Raw genomic sequence first — 24,130 nt, forward strand, 5'->3', positions numbered from 1 at the left:
ACTTGTATGAACCCAATGAAATTGAATCCATCCAAAAGAGTGCAGTAAGCCACCGGCATATGCGAAAGCAATGGGTTGATTGTTGGTATTTTGTTTTCGGTAATGGGTTGATTGTTGGTATTTTGTTTTCGGTAAGCACCATTGTAATCCAGCTTGGTAGTAGTCGCAAAATATGAGCGCAGAAAAGTGAGGTCTCAAACCAGATGAAACCGAGGATAGCGAATCCACATGCTCACGAATAATTGTGCTGTCGTTTTTACGATCGGGAGGAAGATAAGCTGCTCATACGGAGAGTGTGTCTCGTGGAAGTTCTATCCAAAGCTGTTCTAATAAGCTTGAGACAGTTGAGATACTCAGGTAGCTGGTTAGCCTAGTAGAAACGACAATCAGGACTCCGCCACCGCGCGATTTGTGACTATTCAACGTCGATTCTGAGAACGTTGTATAACGAACCGAAAAGTTGCGAAGAATTATTTCTGTCGTCCAACCACGTTTCCGTTAGAACGATTAAATCAAATTTGGCCTCAGAAACTTCCAGGAAGAACGAATCGTTGTTGGTCCTCCCTCAATCCACGAACGTTCTGGTAGTAATTCCGTCTCAGTCCATTTGTGCGATGATTCGGAGAGCTACAAAATAATGGGGATTCAGGCACCTGGTGTGCCTGGAAATGCGTCAGACTTGCCTGGAAATGCGGCGTGAAAGACGGAGACGGAGATGTACAGGTCCCATAAGCAAAGCCGGATTTAGTCGGAAGGGGGCCCCGGGGCCGACTGTATGTGGGGGCCCCAAAATGTATAAAAAAGGTTGGTTTTGGTACATAAGATTTGTGGGGGCCCGGGGCCACGGCCCTTCCGGCCCCCCAAGAATCCGGCCCTGCCCATAAGTAAGTAAGTAATAAGTTGGACTGGATCGGCCATACCTTACGTAGGTACGGAAATTAAATCTGCAAGCAAGCATTAGTCTGGAGCCCCTTCGGACATCGCAGTAGAGCTGAAATGTGCCCGGATATGCTGAATACCATCGTGCAGGGTCTCTTTCCGAAACACAACCCAACCACGTGATCACCTACGCCATATAGCAAAGATGGAGAAGTAAACGCTCTTAAAGTTGCGATCTTGGCATATCCGAATCTGTTCAGAACGGCACGGACGAGGGTAACTTTTCAAAAATGGGAAATTTGGTGTTGCTGCCAAAAACAGGGAAGCACCCAGGCAGTCCGGCCTCGTATTGGCCTAATTCCTGCTAAATATAGTTGGGAAACCCATGAAAAGGATTGTCCTCAACAGATTGTCGAAGTGCACGGAGCGTGAGCGTAGACTGTCAATGATGCAGTTTAGACTCCGCAAAGGAGTATCGACGGTGTACGCAATTCGGACAGTGGTTACGATAGACGTAAAAACTTTCAAGCTTTCAACAGTCTCAGCGTTGAAGCCATCGTCGCAGCGCTGCAAGAATGGAGGTCCTCGGCTGCATGTGTCATATCTTGAAGAGCTACTTTCAGCGCGGTGTCTTGGTGTACGACACGATGAGAGGCAAAAGTCTATGCGTGTTACTACAGCGGGCGTTCCTCAGGGTTCCATACTTGGCCTATTCCTCTGAAACGGGATGTATGACGGAGTTCTGACTGCCCAGGAAAGTGAAGATCATGGATCAAGTGCTACTAATCAGCAACTGCAAGATGATCCAGCGGATGGATATTGACTTCGGAGGGCATGTGGTTGCATCGAAGCGATCATTAAAGCATATGGGAGTGATGTTTGATGACCGGTTCAATCTCAATAGCTACGTTGACTACGCCTGTGAAAAGTTAGCGAAGACAATGAACGTAATAGTGAGGATCATAGCATCTCGTTATCGATACTGTGGTATGGAATTCCTGCTCGAGGGGATGCACTGCAGACCAAACTGAACCGTGCGAAACTGAAAAGTGTATACCGGTAATCAGTCGGTATTCGAGTCGGGAGCGCGTTCAGAACGATCTCATTGAAGGTACTATGCGGTATTGCTGGGATACTATACCAATTTGCATCACCCTGGAGAAAGACATCGAGTTTTATCAGTGGAGAGACACCAGAAACGTAATAATCATCCGTTCAGACAACGAGACGGCTGCATGAATGGAACAGCACAGAAATAGGAAGGTGGACCTAGTGGAGTATCCCAGAACTGTCGGTGTGGATGAACAGATAGCATGGCGAAGTAAACTTTCGCAGTTCCTGAATGGCCACGGATGCTTCAGGAAGTATCTACATCGGTTCTGGCACGCTATTTCACCGTTGTGTCTGGCATGTGGAAACGCCGAAGGGACACCGGAGCATGCGGGAAATACGCAAGGGAAATACCAAGTTTTCGGTTTGAGAACATCTTTGAAAAAATGTGTCGTGGAATGCATACATGGTCGGTATGGTAGTCTTGTGCATACTATCCTAATTGCAACGGAAATGGTGTAACGATCAACTAGAATCGGTGTCGGTGGAAATTATTTCGTCGAGGAACTCTCCGTCGACGTAAGCTAGATCCACCGTCGGGGACTAGACCGAATAGTTTGCGACGAATTACCACCATGGATCGTCAGGGCACTAGTGAACCGAACGCCCTGCTTCACTGGAATCGCAGGGCTGGCCTTGGCACTCGGATGGTGGGCGTCGGTTTCGGAAGAATATCCTTTGCCGGGGTATCTCTGTCGCAGTAGGCTAGATCCGCCGTCGGAGAACTACCGAGTAGATTGCGAAGAATTAGTTGTCGTTGAAGAATTAGAATTAATCTTCGTGGCACCAACCACATAAAAGTGGAGGATGGGTACAACGGCGATAAAACTACACAACAGCACGGCAGGCCGACTCCTCCGAAATAAAGCAAAGGTGCCGGGGTAGTTCATGACATGAAGAAGAATTAGATGGAATGTTCGAATAGTACAACCTATTAAGCGGCAGTTAATCTTGCGGCCCAAAGGAGGAAGCAAAGTAAATTTCAGTTTTCAGTTTTCACGGAAAGATTAGCAAACTCAATAAGGTAAACTAGTAGGTTTGATCTCCAGAGCCCAATCCTCCTAGCAGGCAGCAAGTGGAGATGGTGAATGTATCGTAACCAAAATTGCCTTTCGCTCACTAGTAAAATCCCATTCTATAAAAATTCTTCAGGTATATCCTAACGGGACTATCAAATTTATACTTTTGCCTCTAAATCATGCAAACGTACGTCTAAGTTTGAAGGATGACACATATTCGCAGATACATATTAGCATTTCCATATCATTGGAAGTCTCCCTTGTTTCGAGGCTGCCTTTATTCAAAATACTTCGAGTACATTAAGCTCGTTGACTTTACAGATTTTAATCTCACACATTTTTCTTCCCTACCCTATAGGTGGCTGGATGAGTATTCCTCAAGGAATACCGAGTTGTCCTCCCGGCTTGGAATACCTTACTTCAATTGACCAGCTTCTGGTGCACCAAAAAGTTGAGCTTCTTGAAGCGTTCACCGGTTTCGAGACGGCCAATAAGTACACTGTCAAAAATACTCTCGGCCAGAAGGTGTACTGGGCAGTGGAGGACACCGATTGTTGCACCCGAAATTGCTGTGGCCCCGCTCGGCCGTTCGACATGAAGGTGCTAGATTACTACCAGAACGAGGTGCTACACTTCAACCGACCATTGCGCTGTTCGTCCTGTTGTTTCCCATGTTGTTTACAAACGCTGGAGGTGTCAGCCCCGCCTGGCAACGTAATCGGAACGGTCGAACAGAATTGGTCCATATTCACGCCGCAGTTTAGCATCAAGGACCAATCTGGTAACACAGTGCTTCGAATCGAGGGACCTTTCTGTACGTTTAGCATTTGTGGTGATGTTGAATTTAAGGTAAAAATATTTTAAATTTAAATGGAAAGATACTATTTGAATCATTTGTTTGAGAAACTGCATAAGTCCATTTTACACAATTTCGAGAAAACAACAAAAAACTGTTTTTGAACGAATTGGCACCAAATCTTTCGATTTCTTCGATACAGATCAATAGTTTTTGGTAAAACTCAACACCCTGGGGCACTTCTGGTGCAAAAATAGTGAGCAGTACTTCACAATTGCTCTTCAAAGTGCGTGGACATATGTACACACTTAAATTTTTTCACCGATCTCGGCTGTGCAATTCTCGGTTTAAGTTCGTTTGCTGAAATATCAGCTGAATGGACGTATGATTACGGTGGCTTCTTTGAGTGCCACAGTAAACAAATTAGTTTTTCCGCTGAGATATCAGCAGAAAGCCAGGAACCGAGCGCTCGGCTGTGCGGATCTCGGCAAAATAATGAAAAAATGCCGAGCTGAACTGAGTGTGTAGTTTCTCAAACAAACGAAAAAATTTCATACATTCCTGGAAAAAAAAAATTCGTATTTTTTGCCAGAATACGTATTTTTGGACGAGGATTCAGAATATATAAAAATCTCATTTTGGCCAAAAATGTTACATATGCAGTTTCTCAAACAAACGGTTCATTTATTTCAATATTCGTCTTTATTTCTTCTTAATTAGGTGGTTGCCAACGACGGCAGTCAGGTGGGTAAAATTTCGAAGCAGTGGTCCGGTTTTGCGCGTGAGGCATTCACTGATTCGGATCACTTTGGAATCAACTTCCCCATGGATTTGGATGTTAGGGTGAAAGCTACGTTATTGGGTTGTCTGTTTCTAATTGTAAGTCTGATTGTACATTTCAGTGGATTTTATCAATAATTTCTTTTTCATTTGCAGGATTACATGTTCTTTGAAAAATCAGGAAACAAGGAAAGTGATCGACCAGGAATGTTCTAAAAAATATGAGTTACGTACTTAAGATATTCATGATTGCAACCTTAATAGTTTTAATGTGTTGTATTATTTTTTTGACGTTGTGAGTGCGGTAATTCGGGGGCAAATTGATCACTTCAAAGAATTTGCATTAAAAAGCACACAGTTAGGGTTAGGGTTGTTACAAAAATCGAGGATTTCAAGGAAATCTCACTCATCATCTCTGTATACACTCACAATAACATACGGCGAGAGAAGTTTTTTGCAACTGAAAAAACACACTCAATAAACTAAAAAAACAATTGCGGGGGCACCAATTCTGAAGATGTATTTCAAATTGATTTACACAGCTGTGCGTAAAAATTATAGTCCTCAATGCAAAATGAGGGAGAGCAAAGCGTTTTATCATAGCTTCTTGGTGGGAGCTGCCTATTCAAATCTGTCCAAATTCTATACAAGTGTGATAACCTTGTTTTCATGCTCGCTGATTCGAACACTAAGGAAAGTGGTCGCATTTCATACGACAATCTTATGAAATATTTTAAGTTCATTTAAAAAAGTGTAACCTGGTTTCGAACGCCGTGATTAGGAGGCGTGTAATCGATTACACCACACGCTCACTGACGCTTCAAGGAATCGTTTTGTTGGATATCCGCTTAGTAGTCGCTTTTCTTTCTTCATGTCCAAAATATCCAAATTACTATGTATCCGCATTTCAGAAGCACAAATATCAACAAACAAGGAACCAACAGGTGTTATCTTCATTGGTTAGTTGTTTTTTTTGCATCCAATGATGTCTTTTTTTCTAAAAAATGCTCTTTGATTTTGGATCATCCAAACCTGAAAATCTAAACGGTTATATTTTTAATATACACCAAACTAGTGAATTTTTTTTCTAAATGTCATGTGGATTGACTCCAGTGCTACATTGCGCGCAAATTATGCTAAATGAGCAAAATGCAATGGCGTGAAAACACTTGTACATTTTCAGTGTGCCCTCGTGCGGCTATGTCGTGTATTTTTGTCAAATTGAAATGACATTTAAAAAAATCAAACATCCCTCCATTAGTTGCACTTACTGAATAAAAATTATTTAAATGTTTGGATTGCATTTTCAAATAAAGTAGAACAACACTGGCTGCATCGCAATATAAGATTTTGCAAGAAGTATATTTGTCCCATATGAATAAGAAACCCAGCAAAGGAGGGACAGATATGTGATTAACGGCAGTATAATACTGTGCTAATCAGTTCAGAATGACAAAAAGGTATTGAGGAAAACTGTCAGAATCTACATGAGCGATTAGGACAGAAACTAATATAAAAGTGATCAATTTAGTCTTTCTGATTTACCCCCGGGTTACGGTACTAAGGAAAGATCCATTAACCACGTAATGCAAAAAATTGTCATTTTGAATATCCCCCCTCCCCCTACGTCACACTTTTTGTATGGAGCATCTGAAAATTTTGTATGGATCATTACACTTCATGCGACCTCCCCTCCCCCTCCTAGCATTATGTGATTTATAGATGTTCCCTTATGCAAACATATGATACATATTTGTTCCTAATCCCAGAATAGTTTTGTGGTCAAAATTACTATATATGTTGAGTGTTAATTTTAAAATATTCACCAAACATTTTCAACTGACTTAAATTTTTACCATACTGATCGAGCATGGTAGTCTATTGACTACCGCTTTTGCTTTGTAAGTGGGAGGTCGTGGACTCCATCCCAGTCTCGATCCTTTCCTACTTTTTATCTTCATTCTATATCTTTTTCACGTTCTACCGAGACTTTCCTCCCTGGTATACCCTTCATACTAACAATTCCAAAACCTGCAGTGGCACCCAGGTATGATTGGTAGAATAGTTCTCAGCGCCTCTCTTAAGTAAGGGATCAACTATCACATGGATGTAACATGGTGAATTGTACTGAAGTTGCATGGTAGTTTTAAGAACTGGACATAGCCAACAAAATAGTAATTTTTACTATGGTTTTAATCTGTTTATGTTATACTAAAAAAATAATCTCAGACCCCTGGATGATTAAATTATCTGTGTACACTAACATGAGAAGTATAGATGGCTATGTGTATATTGCAGTCTCATATAATCAAAGCACAAAACGAAGCACAAATTCTACTTTTTCACATTTATTGACGCCAAACGGTTTATAGGTAAATAATACATACTTTTTATACTCTCTTATTATCTTCCATTGCCATTAACATAATCTCATCTTTTTAATGACTTAACGCGCAAGATAAATTGACCAACTTTCAATGCATTAGAGCAGATGCAATGCTTCAGATGTTTATATGTGCTTTGTAACCAAACAGAGAGATACGACTTATCTTGCTCGTTGATCGTACAACTTATAAGCATTAAAAATCTGAGAAGAAAATATATAATTGTTGTCCATAAGCTATTTGTTCGATTTGTTTTTATTTCGATGACCATTAGATAAATATTTAAACTGTCAGAGAGAAATCAAAATATGTCCTTTAACTTTGCTATGTTAATCATTATGCAAAATGTGCATACGGGGGAACAAAGATAGGCATCAAACCACTACATAAATCCGAATTTTTTGAATGAGTGTTTGTGATATTCCTCTACTGCCGTCATACGCATATTTGTCCCATGTTTGCCGGGATTCCTTATATATATATATATATATGAGACAATTATGCGTATAACGGCAGTCTACCACTATCACATTTTTTTAAAGGACGGAAAGAGACAGACGATGCACCACCGGTGGTAAATTATTCAGAAAGCTCTTTCCATCGCCTAACTTTTCGTGAGCCTTAAGGATCAACGAAAACCGTTCATTTTTCTTGCCAGGATGGAATAAATATCTGAATACCTTGTTTGAATGTTGACAAGTGTAGTGATAAAGGTTTCTCTAATATTTATATATTATATTTGCTAAATTCAATATGCATTGATTTGTATCGTTTACATTGAATTATCAAATCCAACATTCTTAATAAACTCAATTTGTAGGGTGCTGTGATACGCCGCGTGGCTGTTGTAATGTTTCTAAAAGCGTAATGCCTTTCTCGTATAAATACTAAGTATACGTAAAGGCTATATTATCACTCCAAACCCAAACTTTTGATAGAAGGCTCGGAACCTATAGTGTTACATACCAATCGACTCAACTTGACGACTTGAGTTGATACCTGTTATGTGTGTATGCATGTATGTGTGTATGTGTACAAAGTTTTGTAGACACACTTTTTAGAACTTAGCATTTCATTTATTTAGTTTACATCTAAACAGATAACACTGAATCAACAATTTGACGCCACAATACACGGTTCGAGGCCACATCTCTCCAACCTCGAATACGCCCCACGCTCGCCAAGTAGTTTTGCACCTAGTCTGCCCACCTGGCTCGCTGCGCCCCACGCCGTCTCGTACCTGCCGCATCGGAAGCGAACACCATCGTTGCAGGGTTGCTGTCCGGCATTCTTGCAACATGCCCTATCCATCGTACCCTTTCGGCTTTAGCTACCTTCAGGATACTGGGTTCGCCGTATAGCTGGGCGAGCTCGTGGTTCATTTTTCGCCGCCATACACCGTCTTCTTGCACACCGCCAAAGATGATCCTAAGCACCCGTCTCTTGAATATCCCGAGTGCTTGCAAGTCCTCCTCGAGCATTGTCCATGTTTCATGTTCGTAGAGGACAACTGGTCTTATTAGCGTCTTGTACATGATACATTTGGTGCGGTGGCGAATCTTTTTTGACCGCAGTTTCTTCTGGAGCCCGTAGTAGGCCCCACTTCCACAGATGATGCGCCTTCGTATCACACGACTAACATTGTTATCAGCCGTTGGCAAGGATCCGAGGTAGACGAATTCCTCGACCACCACCAAGATATCCCAGTCTATCGTAACACTGCTGCCCAGGCGGGCCCTGTCGCCAGGCTTGCAAATATTCGGCAGCACTCGATGAAGGTGATGTTTTTTTATTTCATTTTTTTATTTTCTTCCTTCCTTGAAATCGATCTCACATTCCCGAAGAGGGAGAGAGGTAAACAACAGAACTCACATCACCCAGTGCGCCACGAATATGAAATTCACCACAGTCAAATGTACATATTCACCCAGCAAATGACAAAAAATCACCACGCTTTTATATGGGCCACTCACATTCATGCAGTAACGCACGAACTGAGCAGCCTGTCAGAGCGACTTCTGTTGGGTTGAATGGTGAATTGAATGGTTGGTGCTGGAATGATTTTTTGACTACCCCACAGTCCCACTCACGACGGCGGCGATGAGATTGACCGTAGAATATGCTGAGATCCATGTATTTCACTGCATTGACTTTGACATATTTCAACCCTGCCTGTCGCGCTCGGTTCCGCCCACAAACATGTACTTTGTCTTTGACGCATTCACCATCAGTCCAACTTTTGTTGCTTCACGTTTCAGGCGGGTGTACTGTTCTGGCACCTTTGCAAATGTTCGACCGACAATGTCCATGTGATCCGCGAAACAATTGACTGGATCTGTTGAAAATCGTACTCCGGCTGTTACACCCGGCTCTCCACATGACACCTTCTACCGCAACAACAGGCACGAAAGTCCATCAGCTTGTCTTAGTCCCCGGTGCGATTCGAACGAACTGACCCGACTAGAAGGTCATATCAAAATTATATCAACATATGTTATTATGTTATACTCAATTTTGGTGGTGCATCAAATCATGGCGCAGGATGTTGTTAAAATAATTTCTATCAAAAATTACACTACCTGAAACAAAAATATTCTATCCAAAGTTGTTACAATTTTATCATAAAAATAACATAATCTGTTAGAAATTTATAACAGAATCAGATACAAAATATATTGTTCACTGTGCAGCTGAAAATTTTTACAGGTCGTGATAGGTTTCCAGATTGTGATCAACAATCAGAAATTTTCGTTTTTGTCCCAACAAGATTATTTTTCAAGAACATGAAACTAACAACATTACAAATTAGGCAACCTTTTCAAATTATATCAGTGTTGCTGCTATCTATGGCTGGGAGACTTTGCTACATCTATTTTAATTCCCTACTGTTGGGCAATTCGGTGTCAAGCAATTTTTAAATCATATTATGATAAAATCCTGTTACTACATTTGAAAGATAATAGCTACTAAGGTGGCCGTCAATAAAGCCGGCTGGATAACTTCCCGCGAACTCATTCATTAATGGTGACAGACGTTGGAAGATAATCTGGGATATCACTTTGTAGGCGGCATTAAGGATGGTGATCGCTCGAAAGTTCTCACACTCTAGCTTGTCGCCTTTCTTGTAGATGTGCCATATAACCCCTTCCTTCCACTCCTCCGGTAGCTGTTCGGTTTCCCAGATTCTGACTATCAGTTTGTGCAGGCAAGTGGCTATCTTTTCCGGGCCCATCTTGATGAGCTCAACTCCGATACCATCCTTACCGGCTGCTTTATTGGTTTTTAGCTGTTGGATGGCATCCTTAACTTCCCTCAAGGTGGGGGCTGGTTGGCTTCCATCGTCCGCTGAACTGACGTAGTCATCTCCTGCGCTTCCTTGAATTGATTGTTCCTATCTAAGCGTGTATGTGCTATAAATAACTTTATAGTATTCGATATGTTTGTCGGTCTCTTTCGTATTCCATCATCCAAACGAATAACAACGTTTATTCCAACGCTCCTCCGAAAACCATCTTCAACAGCGTCTAGTTAGTTCCACAGTCCGCTTTGTGCTTCCTTTAGTTCGTTTCACGTACATAATATTTGGCGACGAGGAAAACGGTTTGATATCGTGTGCGCGTGTGCAAAAAGTTTTACGGTGCAGAATTTGCCGGACAAAGACTAGTGCGATGCAAAATTCGTCGGACAAGAAGGAAATTGACGCACAACTTACGCAGTGGGAAGCTGATTTTGCCGGAACTACAGTGACAAGCTAAGTCGTAAGATAAGGATGACTCTCGTTGGACCGGTTGATTTTTCCCTTTTTGGAATTATAGGACGGAGATTTCCGAGACAGGTTACTCCCCCGTGGTTGGTATTTGATTGTGGTAAGTAATTTTTTTCTTAGTTTCATTATTTAATTTTGAAGTTAAAACCTATTGATTAAATCTTTTGATTCATTGAACGTAAAAAAGTGCACACAATTGTACAAAGAAACACATAATTGAACAATAGGTCTGTTTTCGCATGAATGGCGGATACGCATTGAGGAAATTAGATTTATTAAATTTAAACTTGTTTTCGCTTATTGGTGAGATTTATGAAAGTTTTTTTAGCTCAATTTATGGAAGTATTTTGCTTTTAATGTATTGTGTGTAAATTGGTTAAAACCAATTGAAATATTTGAATTCGTGTGTTTTACGCTATTGTTCAAACAAGATATTTTAAACGTTTATTTGAAATATTTTGGATTTATTGCTTTATTCAAATTTAATTATTTTGCATATAGAAACCATGTCGTACGTTGCACCGAACATCGACCCGTACCGCAAAGGGCAATCTTTCACATCATGGTTCAAGCGACTTGGGTACCATTTTCGTGTCAATAAAGTAGCAGATGCCGACAAGAAAGACCAGATGTTTCTTCTTGGAGGTGATTATCTCTTTGAAGTGGCTCAAAAATTGTACTTTAGTGAGCAGTTGCTTGATGGATCACCGTTAGATGAAATGATTGGTAAACAAAAGTTAGACAAAACTGATAAAGCTTTGATTCAACGGTTTAAATTTGGGTCCCGACTACAGCAACCAGGCGAAACAGCCAGTGATTTTCTTTTTTCGCTTAAACTCCAAGCTGAGTATTGTAACTTTAAAGGTGATAAACAGGATCCCATACTTGATCGAATTCTCATTGGCTTGTCGGATGACGCCTTGAGACAAGTTTTTAGCGGAAGATGGGGACAAATTGAATCTCGCTCAAGTTGAGAAAATTATATCTACATGGGAGCTAGCTGCTTCTAATGCAAAAACATTCACACAAAACAATTCCTGGGGCCCCGGGCCCCCACAAATCTTATGTACCAAAACCAACCTTTTTTGTACATTTTGGGGCCCCCACATACCGTAGGCCCCGGGGCCCCCTTCCGGCGAAATCCGGCCCTGGGTACAACTATCGCGCGAATTATCGTTCGGAGACTGGACGGGTTAGACAAGAGCGGCACCAGGAACAACAAAGGTGGTACCAGGATGCAGTGGTTCACCCGGTGGAACCCAAAAGCGATGAGCAACCAGTAAACGACCACCGATTGTGCTACTATTGTGGAGTTCGAGGACATGTTCGCAGGATGTGCCCGAAGCTGGAACAATTCAAGAGGAGTCCGATCAATAACATCAACTTAAAAAAAACCTGTGCGAAAAATGACGATAATTTGTCGAATATGATGAGTTGCTGGGAAGACAAAATTCGGATGATTCGGATCCAGGTGAATTACAGTGCATGCATGTTTCCTCCATAAGCCATTTTATAGAAAGCTCAAATGACAGGAGACCAAATACTAATATTTACATTTTACAAGGAACATTTGCGAAAATGAAATGAAATGATGATGATGATGACGAATTGATGATGGTTTACATGCAAATTTACCAAAACAAAGACCGAGCCCTCCACTCAAAATTTCGATCAGCTGTTCGAATCTGTCTCATAAAATGGCTTATTGACAAAAGTCATCCATGTTTACTAGAACTAGATATTCAAGCCATCAAAGTGCAGATGGAGATTGATAGTGGCTCCGACGTTTCCGTGATTGGTAAGAAGCTATTTTTGGCTAAATTCAATGTTCCCCTGGAGAAAAGTTCTAAAAGTTTAGTAGTGGTAAACGGTTCTCGATTGAAAATCGCTGGTGAAGTTATTGTTTCGCTTACTTTTCGGAATATAAAGGCAAAATTAAAACTTCTAGTATTGGATAGTGATCATGATTTTGTTCTTTTTTTTTGGAGAACCTGGTTGGGTGTTTTCTTTCCCAACTGGCGAAAAAGTTTTGATAAACAAGTACCTGAGAACAGAATAATTGAACGCAAGAACGACTTAATGAATGTCTAGATATAATTGTCTGATATTTCCATTAAAGAATTATTGACTCCTATTGAAGGTAAGGAAGCCGAGTTGGTTTTAACAATTGACACACGTATTTATAGGAAAGCTTTTGACGTTCCCAATGCAATAAGGGATAATAATGCTGATATGGGTTTTGGACAGTCCTCAGTATAACCACATAACCTTGCTATTAACGGCAAGGCGGAGAGAATGGTTCGTATGGTTAAAAATGTAATGAAAATGTTTATACTTGACCTAAAATACTTAGGCGCAAAACTGGAGGACCTAATTGGATTATTTTTAATAAATTTAAAAAAAATTATGACGATGGAAGGATTAATTTCTTCTCGGAAAGTTTCAGTATATACTTTAAAACTGTTAATCAATATGATTAATGTAAAGGAATTCAAAAACAATAGTTATGTACAATTAAGTAACTGTGATAATCGTATCGAAGACATAACCACTAGATATAAAATCAATATAGAAAGAAAACCTACTAAAGATCTATAGGATAGTCTGATGGTGGGTGACGCATTATGGTACAAGAACAGCAATCCTCACCATCAGGCTAAATGGTTGAAAGCGTATTTTCTAAAACGAGTTTGTGAAAATATTCTACAGATTACAACTGGAAACGGAATAACTACCACGGCGCACCGAAGTCAAATTAAGATCATCGACGATGCGGACAGTCGTACGCGGAGACGGATGGTGGTTTATGACGATCCTATTGTTGATACCGATCCATTACCACCACCACCTAGCATATATCACGAGGAACGTGAGGAGCCCTTCCGGGGATTCTCGGAGAGCGACTTGCGAGGACGAGAAGACGAGCTACAAACGGTTAAGCCGAATCGAAAACGCTTCCTTTAGTTCGTTTTACGTACATAATAATTTAAGTGTGTAGAAAACATCTGGTCCGTTCGCCCATGAATCCCGCATGGTACTGCCCTACGAACTCTCTTGTAATTGGTGTTAGTCGTCGACATGAAATGTAGGAGAGTACAGCAATGCACAATAGTTGCTACAATCCAGCTTATCGCCCTTTTTGTAGATGAGACACGAAACACCTTAAACCTCTCCTGCGACAGAACATCCTCCCAAAATTTTGTTAATTACCCAGTGCAGCGATCTAGCCAGTGCATCACCATCGCATTTAAATAGATCTCCTGGTAGTTGCGAAACCTAGCGATTTGCAGTCCCATGTTTCAAGCTTCCAATTGTGATCCTATTTATCCTATTTATCTCTAAGGGGGGATGGGGGTAATATGGACATGCTAAGGAATCGCCTCATTTTCGCAAGGAAAACGTCGTAATATTGGGGACCTAAACCACTTACGTGAATCTTAAATATAAGCAATACGATGGCCTGAAGTCAATTTAGTGAAAAACAATCGGATTTTGTGATTTTTTTTAAACAATGGAAATCAGGATGAAAAAATCTTGGTTTAAAACTATGCGGGTGAAATAGACATAGTTTATGGGTAAAACGGACATGATAAAAAATTAAGCTTCAAACAGTGAATTTAGTTGATGAATTGCATGCTTGGTACCTTACAATGATTTTACTAAAAAAGCATGTTACATCAATAAAAATCACTTAAAAATGCCATTTGTCTGAACGAAACTCAGAAATTAAAATTTCCTAATGAATGCTTGGTGTTTTCGGAGGTAAACAATACAAACTTTTCAAAATAAAATTTCGTTGAAAAAAATGTATGTAAGGTACACTGGGGGAAGTGGAGAAGGAAAAATAGATAGTGCATGTTTGAATTAGTGTAAAACCAGTCTAAATGATTTAAATGCATTCAATCAAAATGGGCTATCAAAAAAAGACCAAGTGTGCGGCAATTCATACCATTTTGATCGCTTCAAATTTATGGAAATAGATTTCAAAATTAGGAGTTGTTTTTCCACTAACCCCAGTGGGATGGGGTAAGTGGAAAACCTCGGGAAAACACATGTTACCTTGACCTTCAATTGTGATGAGTAGTTACATATAACTAAAATCAAAACGATATGCATCTCTGAGTATCTTTTGCTGTATAATTTCATTGGCTTAACGGAATAGGTCCCCTAGGAATTCTCATAATAGCTAGTGGAGGGTGGTTTTTCCTTCTTGAACACTAATTGTACGTAAAATCTATATGTTCGCCCCAAAGATGAAATTTTTATAGGAAAAATGGAACTTACAGGGTTATAAACTAATCAACTTATGCAACAACAACAATTGAGATGATTTCTGTGTGTGCGTGTTTGTATGTATGTGTGTACGCAAAACACGTACAAAATTATCACCTATTTTGAGGCACTTGTCCTTAATCAACTTGTTTTAAATATAAATGAATGTGAATTGTGAAATATATTTACCTATCAGTGCTATTTTTATCTTTCTTATACATTTTTTTTCATATGTAAAACATGTGAAAGGCATCAATACCGATAGGTGGATTAATCAGGCCTTTTTTTCATGCATACTACTCCAATCACCACTGAAATCACAGTGATAACAAAGAAGGAAGATATTAAGATTCACAGTTATCAAAAATAACCCGGAAGGCAAGGAAACATTTGCGTGATCAGAACATTATCCACTTCTCCCGCAGTGCTAGATACCAGGGGTAAGTGTAAAAGCTTGGCTCTCATGGTACAAATCACTACAAATTGAATGTGATTAGTTTAATTGTATTATAATGGTCACCTATGATGTAAATTCACTTGAAAAAGGGACAATTGGTGCAAATAATAATTGATTTGATTAATGCAAAAATCAACTTTTCGTGAAATTTAAAATGACAGATCAAGCGTTAACCGTGTTAGTGTATGTATTATACAAATTTTAACATAGTATTAGTGTGAGCATCAAAGTATATTCTTGCACAATGCTATGGTGTGTGTAAAAACTGTAAAGTATGTAGAATTCCAATTTTTCGAGTCGATTTTTACACTTACCCCCTTTTTTCACTTCCCCCAGTGTACGTTACTTTATATGTTCCATATAGGGGAGGAGAAGACCACCAGCTGTCATCAAGAGAAAAAGTAGGATCATTGAAATTTCACACGGTGTGGTATAGGAAATTTCATTAATGAAGTATATTTTTGTTATAAAACAAAAATTGAGGACATTTCTCTAAAAAATCTTGGATTACGGGGTTAGAATTCTAAAATCACACAAAATACACAGGATTTTGTTTTTACACGATTTTTTTTCGCTCGTATTTTTGATCGTGTGACTTCAATTTGCCACCAAACTCTTCGCAATATGTTTCAAAAAATCCAGAATAAATCAAAGAAAAATCAGATGATAATTAATATACTTTAAACAATTAGGATGAGTGGAAAATTGAGAAAATGTAAATCGCGTAAAAACAAAATCCAGTGTAGATATGATATCTCGATTTTTATATTTTTTTCGAAAAAGCAGGTAATACCTACTTGAGATTGTTGAATTTCTAACCCCACAAACTAAAAATTGTTTGACAAAAAAATTTCTATAAGGATCTAGAGACATTTTATTCTCATTTTCTATATCATGCCATGTCAAATTTCCATGGTTCTACTTTTTCTCTAAACTTTTCCAGGTGGCAACACTGATGAAGGAACCATAATCCAATTTCTTAAAAAATTCTCAAAAAATCGAATTTTGAGATAAATCATCAATTTAACCCGTACACAATCTTTGGATAGACTAAGTTTGAGATCCTCGAGGATCATGGGGATTAGTTTTACCGATTTCTATTTTAAAAGCTTAAATACTGCATATTAAACATTACATCACTATGCCATTTCAGCCATAGTTTACTTTAAAATCTTTAATGAACAAAATAGTTTTCATAATTTGAATGTAGTAAAACATGTTACACTCATAATTTGAAACAAGTAATAAGATCCACTTGATGGAGTGCCAAATTTGTAACGATGTAAGCTTTGGTCCGATTCGCGAATTAAAATCAAATTAAACTTGAAAATGACAGTTCAATAATTTTCAAATAACCCTGCTCGCAGAGCAAGATTACTTTTGACAGATGTTGAATCATTTTTGATAGATGTTTTGTTGGTCTTGCTGGGTAGCACCAGCCATTTTTATGAGCGGGGGATTTTATTATTTCCGAACTGTCACTTTTAAGTTTAATTTGATTTTAATTCGCGAATCGGACCAAAGCCTTAGCCCAAACGGAACCCTTGTCCGTTTTACCCACCCTGTCCATTTTACCCCCACCTCCCCTACGTTATTCATAATTTTTGGTTTTACACAGCTTATTGGGCCTGCGCAAACCTCCTGTCTCGTATCAGGTATCAGGTATCAGAACGTCGGCTCCAGGGGCACGTTCACCTCAATTTGGGAGATTTGTGCCATCGCCTTCACAGCCTTTTTCATCACACACCTGACGGAAAAGGAAGTGAACAAAAGGAAAGGAATGTGGATGGGAGAACAAAGGGAATGTTTGGAAAAGGGCCCTTGAAGAGGGCATACAACGCATAAGCGTACAAGAGCTTATAGCTCCTTACCACAACGGGTTATGAACAACAAAATACTCTGAAGGTTCAGGTTTCTGAAGTCAATTTCACTAAGTAAATGTTTACCAAATATTTGGAAGCGCAATTGTGCATAGACTGGGCAGTTACATATTAGATGATAAGAAGTTCCATAATCGGATTCACAACTATCACAAACAGATGATTCAACGCGTTGAATATTTGCCATGTGATAGTTCAGTCGGCAGTGACCTGTCAAGGCCTTGACTAAGACACTGCAATTCTGTTTAGACAGATTAGCTAAATAGCTTGCTACTACCGGAGATGGCTCCCGGATGTACAATTTTGTTTGATGACATGAATCCAGACTACTCCAATGCCATTTGTGCTGAGTGACAGCCCAAGAGTTGATCAAAAGCTTCACCCAACACTTGGATATTGGAATAGCTGGCTCAGGACCAATAAAGTCATGCGATGCTCCATTACGAGCTAACTCATCAGCCAATTCGTTTCCAGCTATGGAAGAATGGCCAGGTACCCATATAAGGTGTAAAGTATTAACTGAATTCAGTTCCTCAATTTGAGTTCGACATGCGATTACTAACTTCGACCTTGAGTTGGCCGAGGCGAGAGCTTTAATAGCTGCTTGGCTATCTGAACAGAAGTATATTACTTTGCCCATAATGCGTTGCTGCAGTGCAGATTGCACTCCACACATGATGGCAAATATTTCCGCCTGAAAGACAGTGCAGTGTGTACCCAGTGAGTGTGACTGTTCCAATCTCAGCTCACGCGAATAGACGCCTGCACCTGCTCTGCTACCTTCGAGGAGGGAGCCGTCAGTGTAACAAACAATGCTGTCCGACATACTTCTCTCAAATAGCCAGATGTCCACTCATCCCGCGAGGGGAATTGTGTTGAAAATGTCCTATAAGGAAAACTACTAACGTGTGTGAGATCACTTGGAGCAAGGAAAATTTTGTCCCAATTAACCATAAGCGGTAACAACGAAGTGTGTGTAGAACTGCGGTTTAAAGGATTCTCTTCCATAAAACCGAGAACCCATAGTCGGTAAGTACAAGAAAATGCTTCTTGTTTGAGATGTATGTGTAGTGGGGCCACGTCGAAGAGAACTTCGAGAGCAGCCGTGGGAGTTGAAGAGAACGCACCAGTCATTGCCATTAGGCACATCCTTTGAAGATGGCCTAATTTAGAATGAATTGTCATCACTACCCCCTTTTGCCACCACACAAGACATCCATAAGCCAAAATTGGTCGTACAACTGTTGTGTAAATCCATTTGATATATTTGGGTTTAAGACCCCAAGTTTTACCAAAGGTTCGTCGGCATTGGCCGAAAGCCATACACGCCTTTTTGATTCTGAACTCAATGTTAGGAGTCCAGGAAAGCTTTGAATCCAAAATTAGACCCACATACTTTACTTGATCAGTTACATTGATTTCAGAACCAAAAAGATGTAATGGACGAATACCATTACGATTACGTTTTTCCGTGAAAAGAACAATAGATGTTTTATTCGGATTGACCGAAAGGCCATATTGGCGACACCAACTTTCAACTACCTGAAGGGCATTTTGCATTAGGTCGAATAAGGTAGTAATGCACAAACCCACTATCAATGTAAGATAGTCGTCGGCAAATCCATAGGTAGGAAAACCGCCATTATTGAGTAACCTCAATAGCGTATCTGCAACGAGATTCCACAAAAGTGGAGATAATACTCCCCCTTGAGAGCATCCGCAGACACTTAATTTCCTAATCGCTGCTTGACGTAATGTCGAGTAGAGATGTCGGTTTTTAAGCATCTGGTGAATCCATTTGGTAATAATATTAGGTAGCCCATGACAACGTGCGGCTTCCAATATTGCATCGAAAGACACGTTGTCGAAAGCACCTTCAATATCTAAGAAAGCACCCAAGCACGATTGCTTTTGAGCGAATGCTTTCTCGATATCGTACACAACCTTGTGTAGAAGAGTCACGGTGGACTTTCCAGATTGGTAAGCATGTTGATTAACATGGAGAGGCATGTTTGCCAAACAGTCATCACGAATGTGATGATCGATAATACGTTCTAAGCATTTCAGAAGAAATGAGGTCAGACTGATGGGTCTAAAACTCTTCGCTTCTTCATACGAAGCACGTCCTCCTTTTGGGATAAACTTTACAGTGACATCCCGCCAGGATATGGGAATATACCCAGTAGCAAAACTGCATACTAAAAGCTTTTTCAAAACATGTTTGATATGTTCAAAACCTTTCTGAAGTAGAACGGGATAAATCCCATCCTCCCCTGGAGATTTGTAGGGAGCAAAACTGTTAAGTGCCCATTGAATCGATTCAGTAGTTATGATTCTACGTGCTTGAGCCCAAGACCCATAGCTACAGACAAGACATCAGGATCATCCGAAGATGTTATATCGACACATCCAGGGAAGTGCGTATCAAATAAGTGCTCTAACGATTCTTCATCAGAAGAAGTGTAGTCGCCATTTGGCTTGCGAATTTCGCCAACTTGGAAATCCTTGGATCTCGCAAGAATTTTATTCAATCGACTGGCTTCACTCAAATTGGAAACATTTGCACAAAGGTTTTTCCAGCCGGATCGTTCAGCAGATCGTAGAGCCTTCTTGTAAGCTTTGCGAGCCAACTTGAAAGAATCCGTCCCTGCTGAATGGCGTCTGTTCCAACTCCTTCTGCACTGCTTCCTTAGCTTAGCCAAATCGGAATTCCACCAAGGGGTTCCTCTTGAGGTTTTTACAGAACGTAAAGGGCAAGCTTCTTCGAAAGCTTCCACGATGTGCAACGTTGTAGTATCAACTGCATCATCCAAGTCGGTAGGAGTTTCTATAGCAGGTAGATATCCATGAAATTTGGTAGAGAGCAACTCTGTGTAAAGATCCCAGTTTGTTGAACGGGGATTTCTAAAACGCAAGGTCTGCGAAGTAACATTCAAATGATCAAAGTAGATGTAGCGATGGTCAGATATCGATTCCTCATCTGATCTATTAGATACCATAAAGGTTGGGCGATTGCCTATGTTAAGTAAACTAAGTTCGGTACTACTTAAGTATTCCATCAAGCTGGAGCCTCTCAGATTGATATCCGAGCTACCCCAGATGATGTGATGAGCATTAGCATCACTGCCGACAATTAGCGGAAGGCCTTTTGAAGTGCAATATATGACAACTCGTTTGAAAGCATCCGTAGGGGATGGTTCATCATGTGGTAGATAAACCGAACAATAGACGTATTTCCTGACGGGGGTTCCGCCAGTTGCATCAATTGTGACAGCACATACATCTCTGGTTGTTAGTTCAGAGATAAGTGTAGCAATAATAGCATTGTTAACAAGCACACATGCACGCGGCATTGATCGAGAGTTTGCCATTTCTTTACTGAAAGCAGCAAAAACCGGGTTTACTAGGTTACCTAGGTAGAAGCTACCCTTGCGAAAATAGGGTTCCTGCACCAAAGCCACTTGGGATTTGCCATTTTGCATGAGTCTGTAGTAAAACATGTTACACTCATAATTTGAAACAAGTAATAAGATCCACTTGATGGAGTGCCAAATTTGTAACGATTCAAGCTTTGGTCCGATTCGCGAATTAAAATCAAATTAAACTTGAAAATGACAGTTCAATAATTTTCAAATAACCCTGCTCGCAGAGCAAGATTACTTTTGACAGATGTTGAATCATTTTTGATAGATGTTTTGTTGGTTTTGCTGGGTAGCACCAGCCATTTTTATGAGCGGGGGATTTTATTATTTCCGAACTGTCACTTTTAAGTTTAATTTGATTTTAATTCGCGAATCGGACCAAAGCCTTAGCCCAAACGGAACCCTTGTCCGTTTTACCCACCCTGTCCATTTTACCCCCACCTCCCCTACGTTATTCATAATTTTTGGTTTTACACAGCTTATTGGGCCTGCGCAAACCTCCTGTCTCGTAGGAGGGCCACCGTGCCAGGTCTGTTTAGTGTTCTACCTAACACCAGGACTTGGATTTGTGTGCTTTAAGTGGCACACGGTCACTTTCGGGAAGCCTGCTTGCGGATACATGTAGGTTTTTATAGAAGTCCACTGTCAAGCCCACCACATCCTAGGTAGGCATTACAACTCGCAGTTGGCCTGGGGAGGGATCGTCAAGCCCTTGGACATTGTCTCTGCTGCTGCCTGGATATTAATTACAATGTTAAAAAATCGATGTGCATATACATGTGTATGCACAGCTTGTTTGAGTTGAAAGATTTGGTTTGAAAAATAATGGTTCGATCCCACGACCACAGTACGCTAGACAGGATATACTGGAGTGTTTTCACTGCGTGTATTTTCAGCGCGCGCGATCCTGTAGCTATATTGGTCATTGCGTTCCGGAAGTATTGTCGAAACACTGTTTTCCCCGATAATTGCAATTTCATTTTTATATTACTGACAGTTGCAAAACGTGGATCTCGAGGAAGAAATATAACTAGAATAGAACTGCAACGTTACTGAAGATACCCTCAGATCTAAAAATATGAATATAGCATGCAGATCAATGATTACATTAGATGATGAAACTCAGATTGTGGCAAAGATGATGCCGTTATCTCCAATCGCACTGTCAAACTTGACTTCCAAGCCAAACGATGTCATGCTCGTAATAAAAATATTAAGGCGCGTGTTTAAATATTCGCTTGGAATACTCTAAAAATAAAGCAATCAACCACGCGCTCAACTATATATTGATTGGTAATCAACTTTGTTATAGTTACGAGAACTTATACTTTCCTGTACATCGTTTACATCCTTCGTAAACGTATATTTTAGAAGGACATTTTGAATTGCACCAGTCACGTATGATGTTTGGTATACATAAAGTTATTATATACGAACAATATTGGTCACATATAATATTAATAAGTATTTAATAATGTCACAGTTCTAGTTATAAGAGTTAAATCTGTAGCAATTAAGATCCATTTCAAGTTTTCAGAAACTATCCTAATATGAATCTGAAACAAAATCTTAACCGTTCAGCTTTTTCATAAAAAAATTTAAACTTTTCCTCATTTCTTTATGGAAAAATCTCCATTCATAATTGCAATTAATTATTCTGAGTTAGGTATCTTATTACTAAATTTGCTGCTGAATGATGTAACCTTTGGATGAATTTGCATTTATTTTTCGGCAAAATTTGAACAATAAAATCAACATTAATTTTTGAACTCACAGCAAGCTCCCAAAAAAAGCACTTAAAACAAGTATAATAACAAAAAATTACGCTCGTACCTACAGTTATGTGATAAACAATCTTATTTTCTAGGTTAATCCATAGTTTTTGCTTCAAAATTTTGATACAAAATTTTGATGTATATATTGTTGAAAAACCAGATAGTTCCACCACCAATCGATGCTCATCGCTTCAGCGTAAGGGATTCCTTCAATTGCCTACTTTAAGGCGTTTGCACACGCTTTCTCTATAGATAAATGATTGACCAAATTGGAAAATCAAAAAACTCGACAAAAAAAATTTTTAAATCAAGTTTGAAATTATCAAATATTTAATCAAGAACAACAGCAACAACATATGAAATTTTTTCTTAACTTAATTCATCCAGTACCCGACCAGTTAGTCATAACAAAATTTTATCACAATTATATCAATATGTGTTATAAATAACAAAACTTGCAATAATTTTGTTATAAATTCTCTGTCCAAGATGGAGGAAAGAGAATTTCAAGATCGTCATAACATGATTATAACATAATGTGTTATGTTTATTTTCTCCGAAAAAAAATTGCCTTCATTTTTGGTAGATTGGAATTAGAAAAAAACGAAGGTGCCACCTTCAGCATAACTTGAATCTACATTCAAAGTTGAACCAGCTGGACAAAGTTAATTGCCTACATTATGGATATTCATAATCTTTTCAAGAACATAATTTGTTATAGTATAGGCGATTTTCACCTCTATTTATATAACACAACGAGTTATATTTTTGTTCTATAAATAACACATTTAGTAATATTTTTGTTAAAACTTGAAGAGATTTTGTTACAATTTCTGTTAAGGTACACTGGGGGAAGTGGAAAAGGAAAAATCAATAGTGCATGTTTGAATTAGTGTAAAACCAGTTTAAATGATTTAAATGCGTTCAATCAAAATGGGCTATCAAAAACAGTTAATTTTGCACCAAGTGCGTGGTAATTCATACCATTTTGTTCGTTTGAAATTTATGGAAATAGATTTTAAAATTAGGAGTTGTTTTTCCACTTACCCTAGTGGAATGGGGTAAGTGGAAAACCCATGTAACCTTGACCTTCAATAGTGATGAGTAGTTACATATAACTAAAATCAATACGATAATTGCTCTGAGTACCTTTGGTGGAATAATTTCATTACCTTAACGGAATAGATCCTCAAGGAATTCTCGTAATAGCTAGGTGAGGGCTGGTTTTGCCTTCTCGAACACTAAGTGTACGTAAAGTCTATATGTTCACCCCAAAGATGAACTTTTGAAAGGAAAAATGGGACTTACTGGGTTATAAACTAAGCAACTTAGTTTAACGAATTGAGATTATGTCTGTATGTTTGTATTTGTGTGTAAGTGTATGCGAAAAGCACGTACGAAATTATCAGCTATTCTTAAGCACTTGTCCTTAACCAATTTGTTCGCAAACAAAATTGCATTCAACGGCGAAACTTGTTATGAATAAAAATTAATTTTAATTATTCAATATATTTACCTATCAGTGCTATTTTTAACTTTCTTATAAATTTTTTCATATGTAAAACATGTGAAGCGCATCAATACCGATAG

At 39.3% G+C, this 24,130-nt stretch overlaps 1 protein-coding gene across 8 annotated transcripts in view; it reads left to right on the top strand.

The window, feature by feature from the left end:
• LOC134210888 (phospholipid scramblase 1) overlaps positions 1 to 7,207 on the top strand; it is a 93,572-nt gene extending 86,365 nt beyond the window's left edge. For all 8 annotated transcript variants that reach the window (XM_062687290.1, XM_062687292.1, XM_062687291.1 and 5 more), the window contains 3 exons: positions 3,367 to 3,857; positions 4,525 to 4,683; positions 4,741 to 7,207. In XM_062687290.1, the coding sequence (XP_062543274.1) occupies positions 3,367 to 3,857; positions 4,525 to 4,683; positions 4,741 to 4,800 (710 nt within the window). In that variant the 3' untranslated portion in view covers positions 4,801 to 7,207. The remainder of the gene's footprint in view (positions 1 to 3,366; positions 3,858 to 4,524; positions 4,684 to 4,740) is intronic.
• The last annotated feature ends 16,923 nt before the right edge of the window (positions 7,208 to 24,130 follow it).

Source organism: Armigeres subalbatus, chromosome 2 (assembly GCF_024139115.2).
Source record: "Armigeres subalbatus isolate Guangzhou_Male chromosome 2, GZ_Asu_2, whole genome shotgun sequence".
Lineage (NCBI taxonomy): Eukaryota > Metazoa > Arthropoda > Insecta > Diptera > Culicidae > Armigeres > Armigeres subalbatus.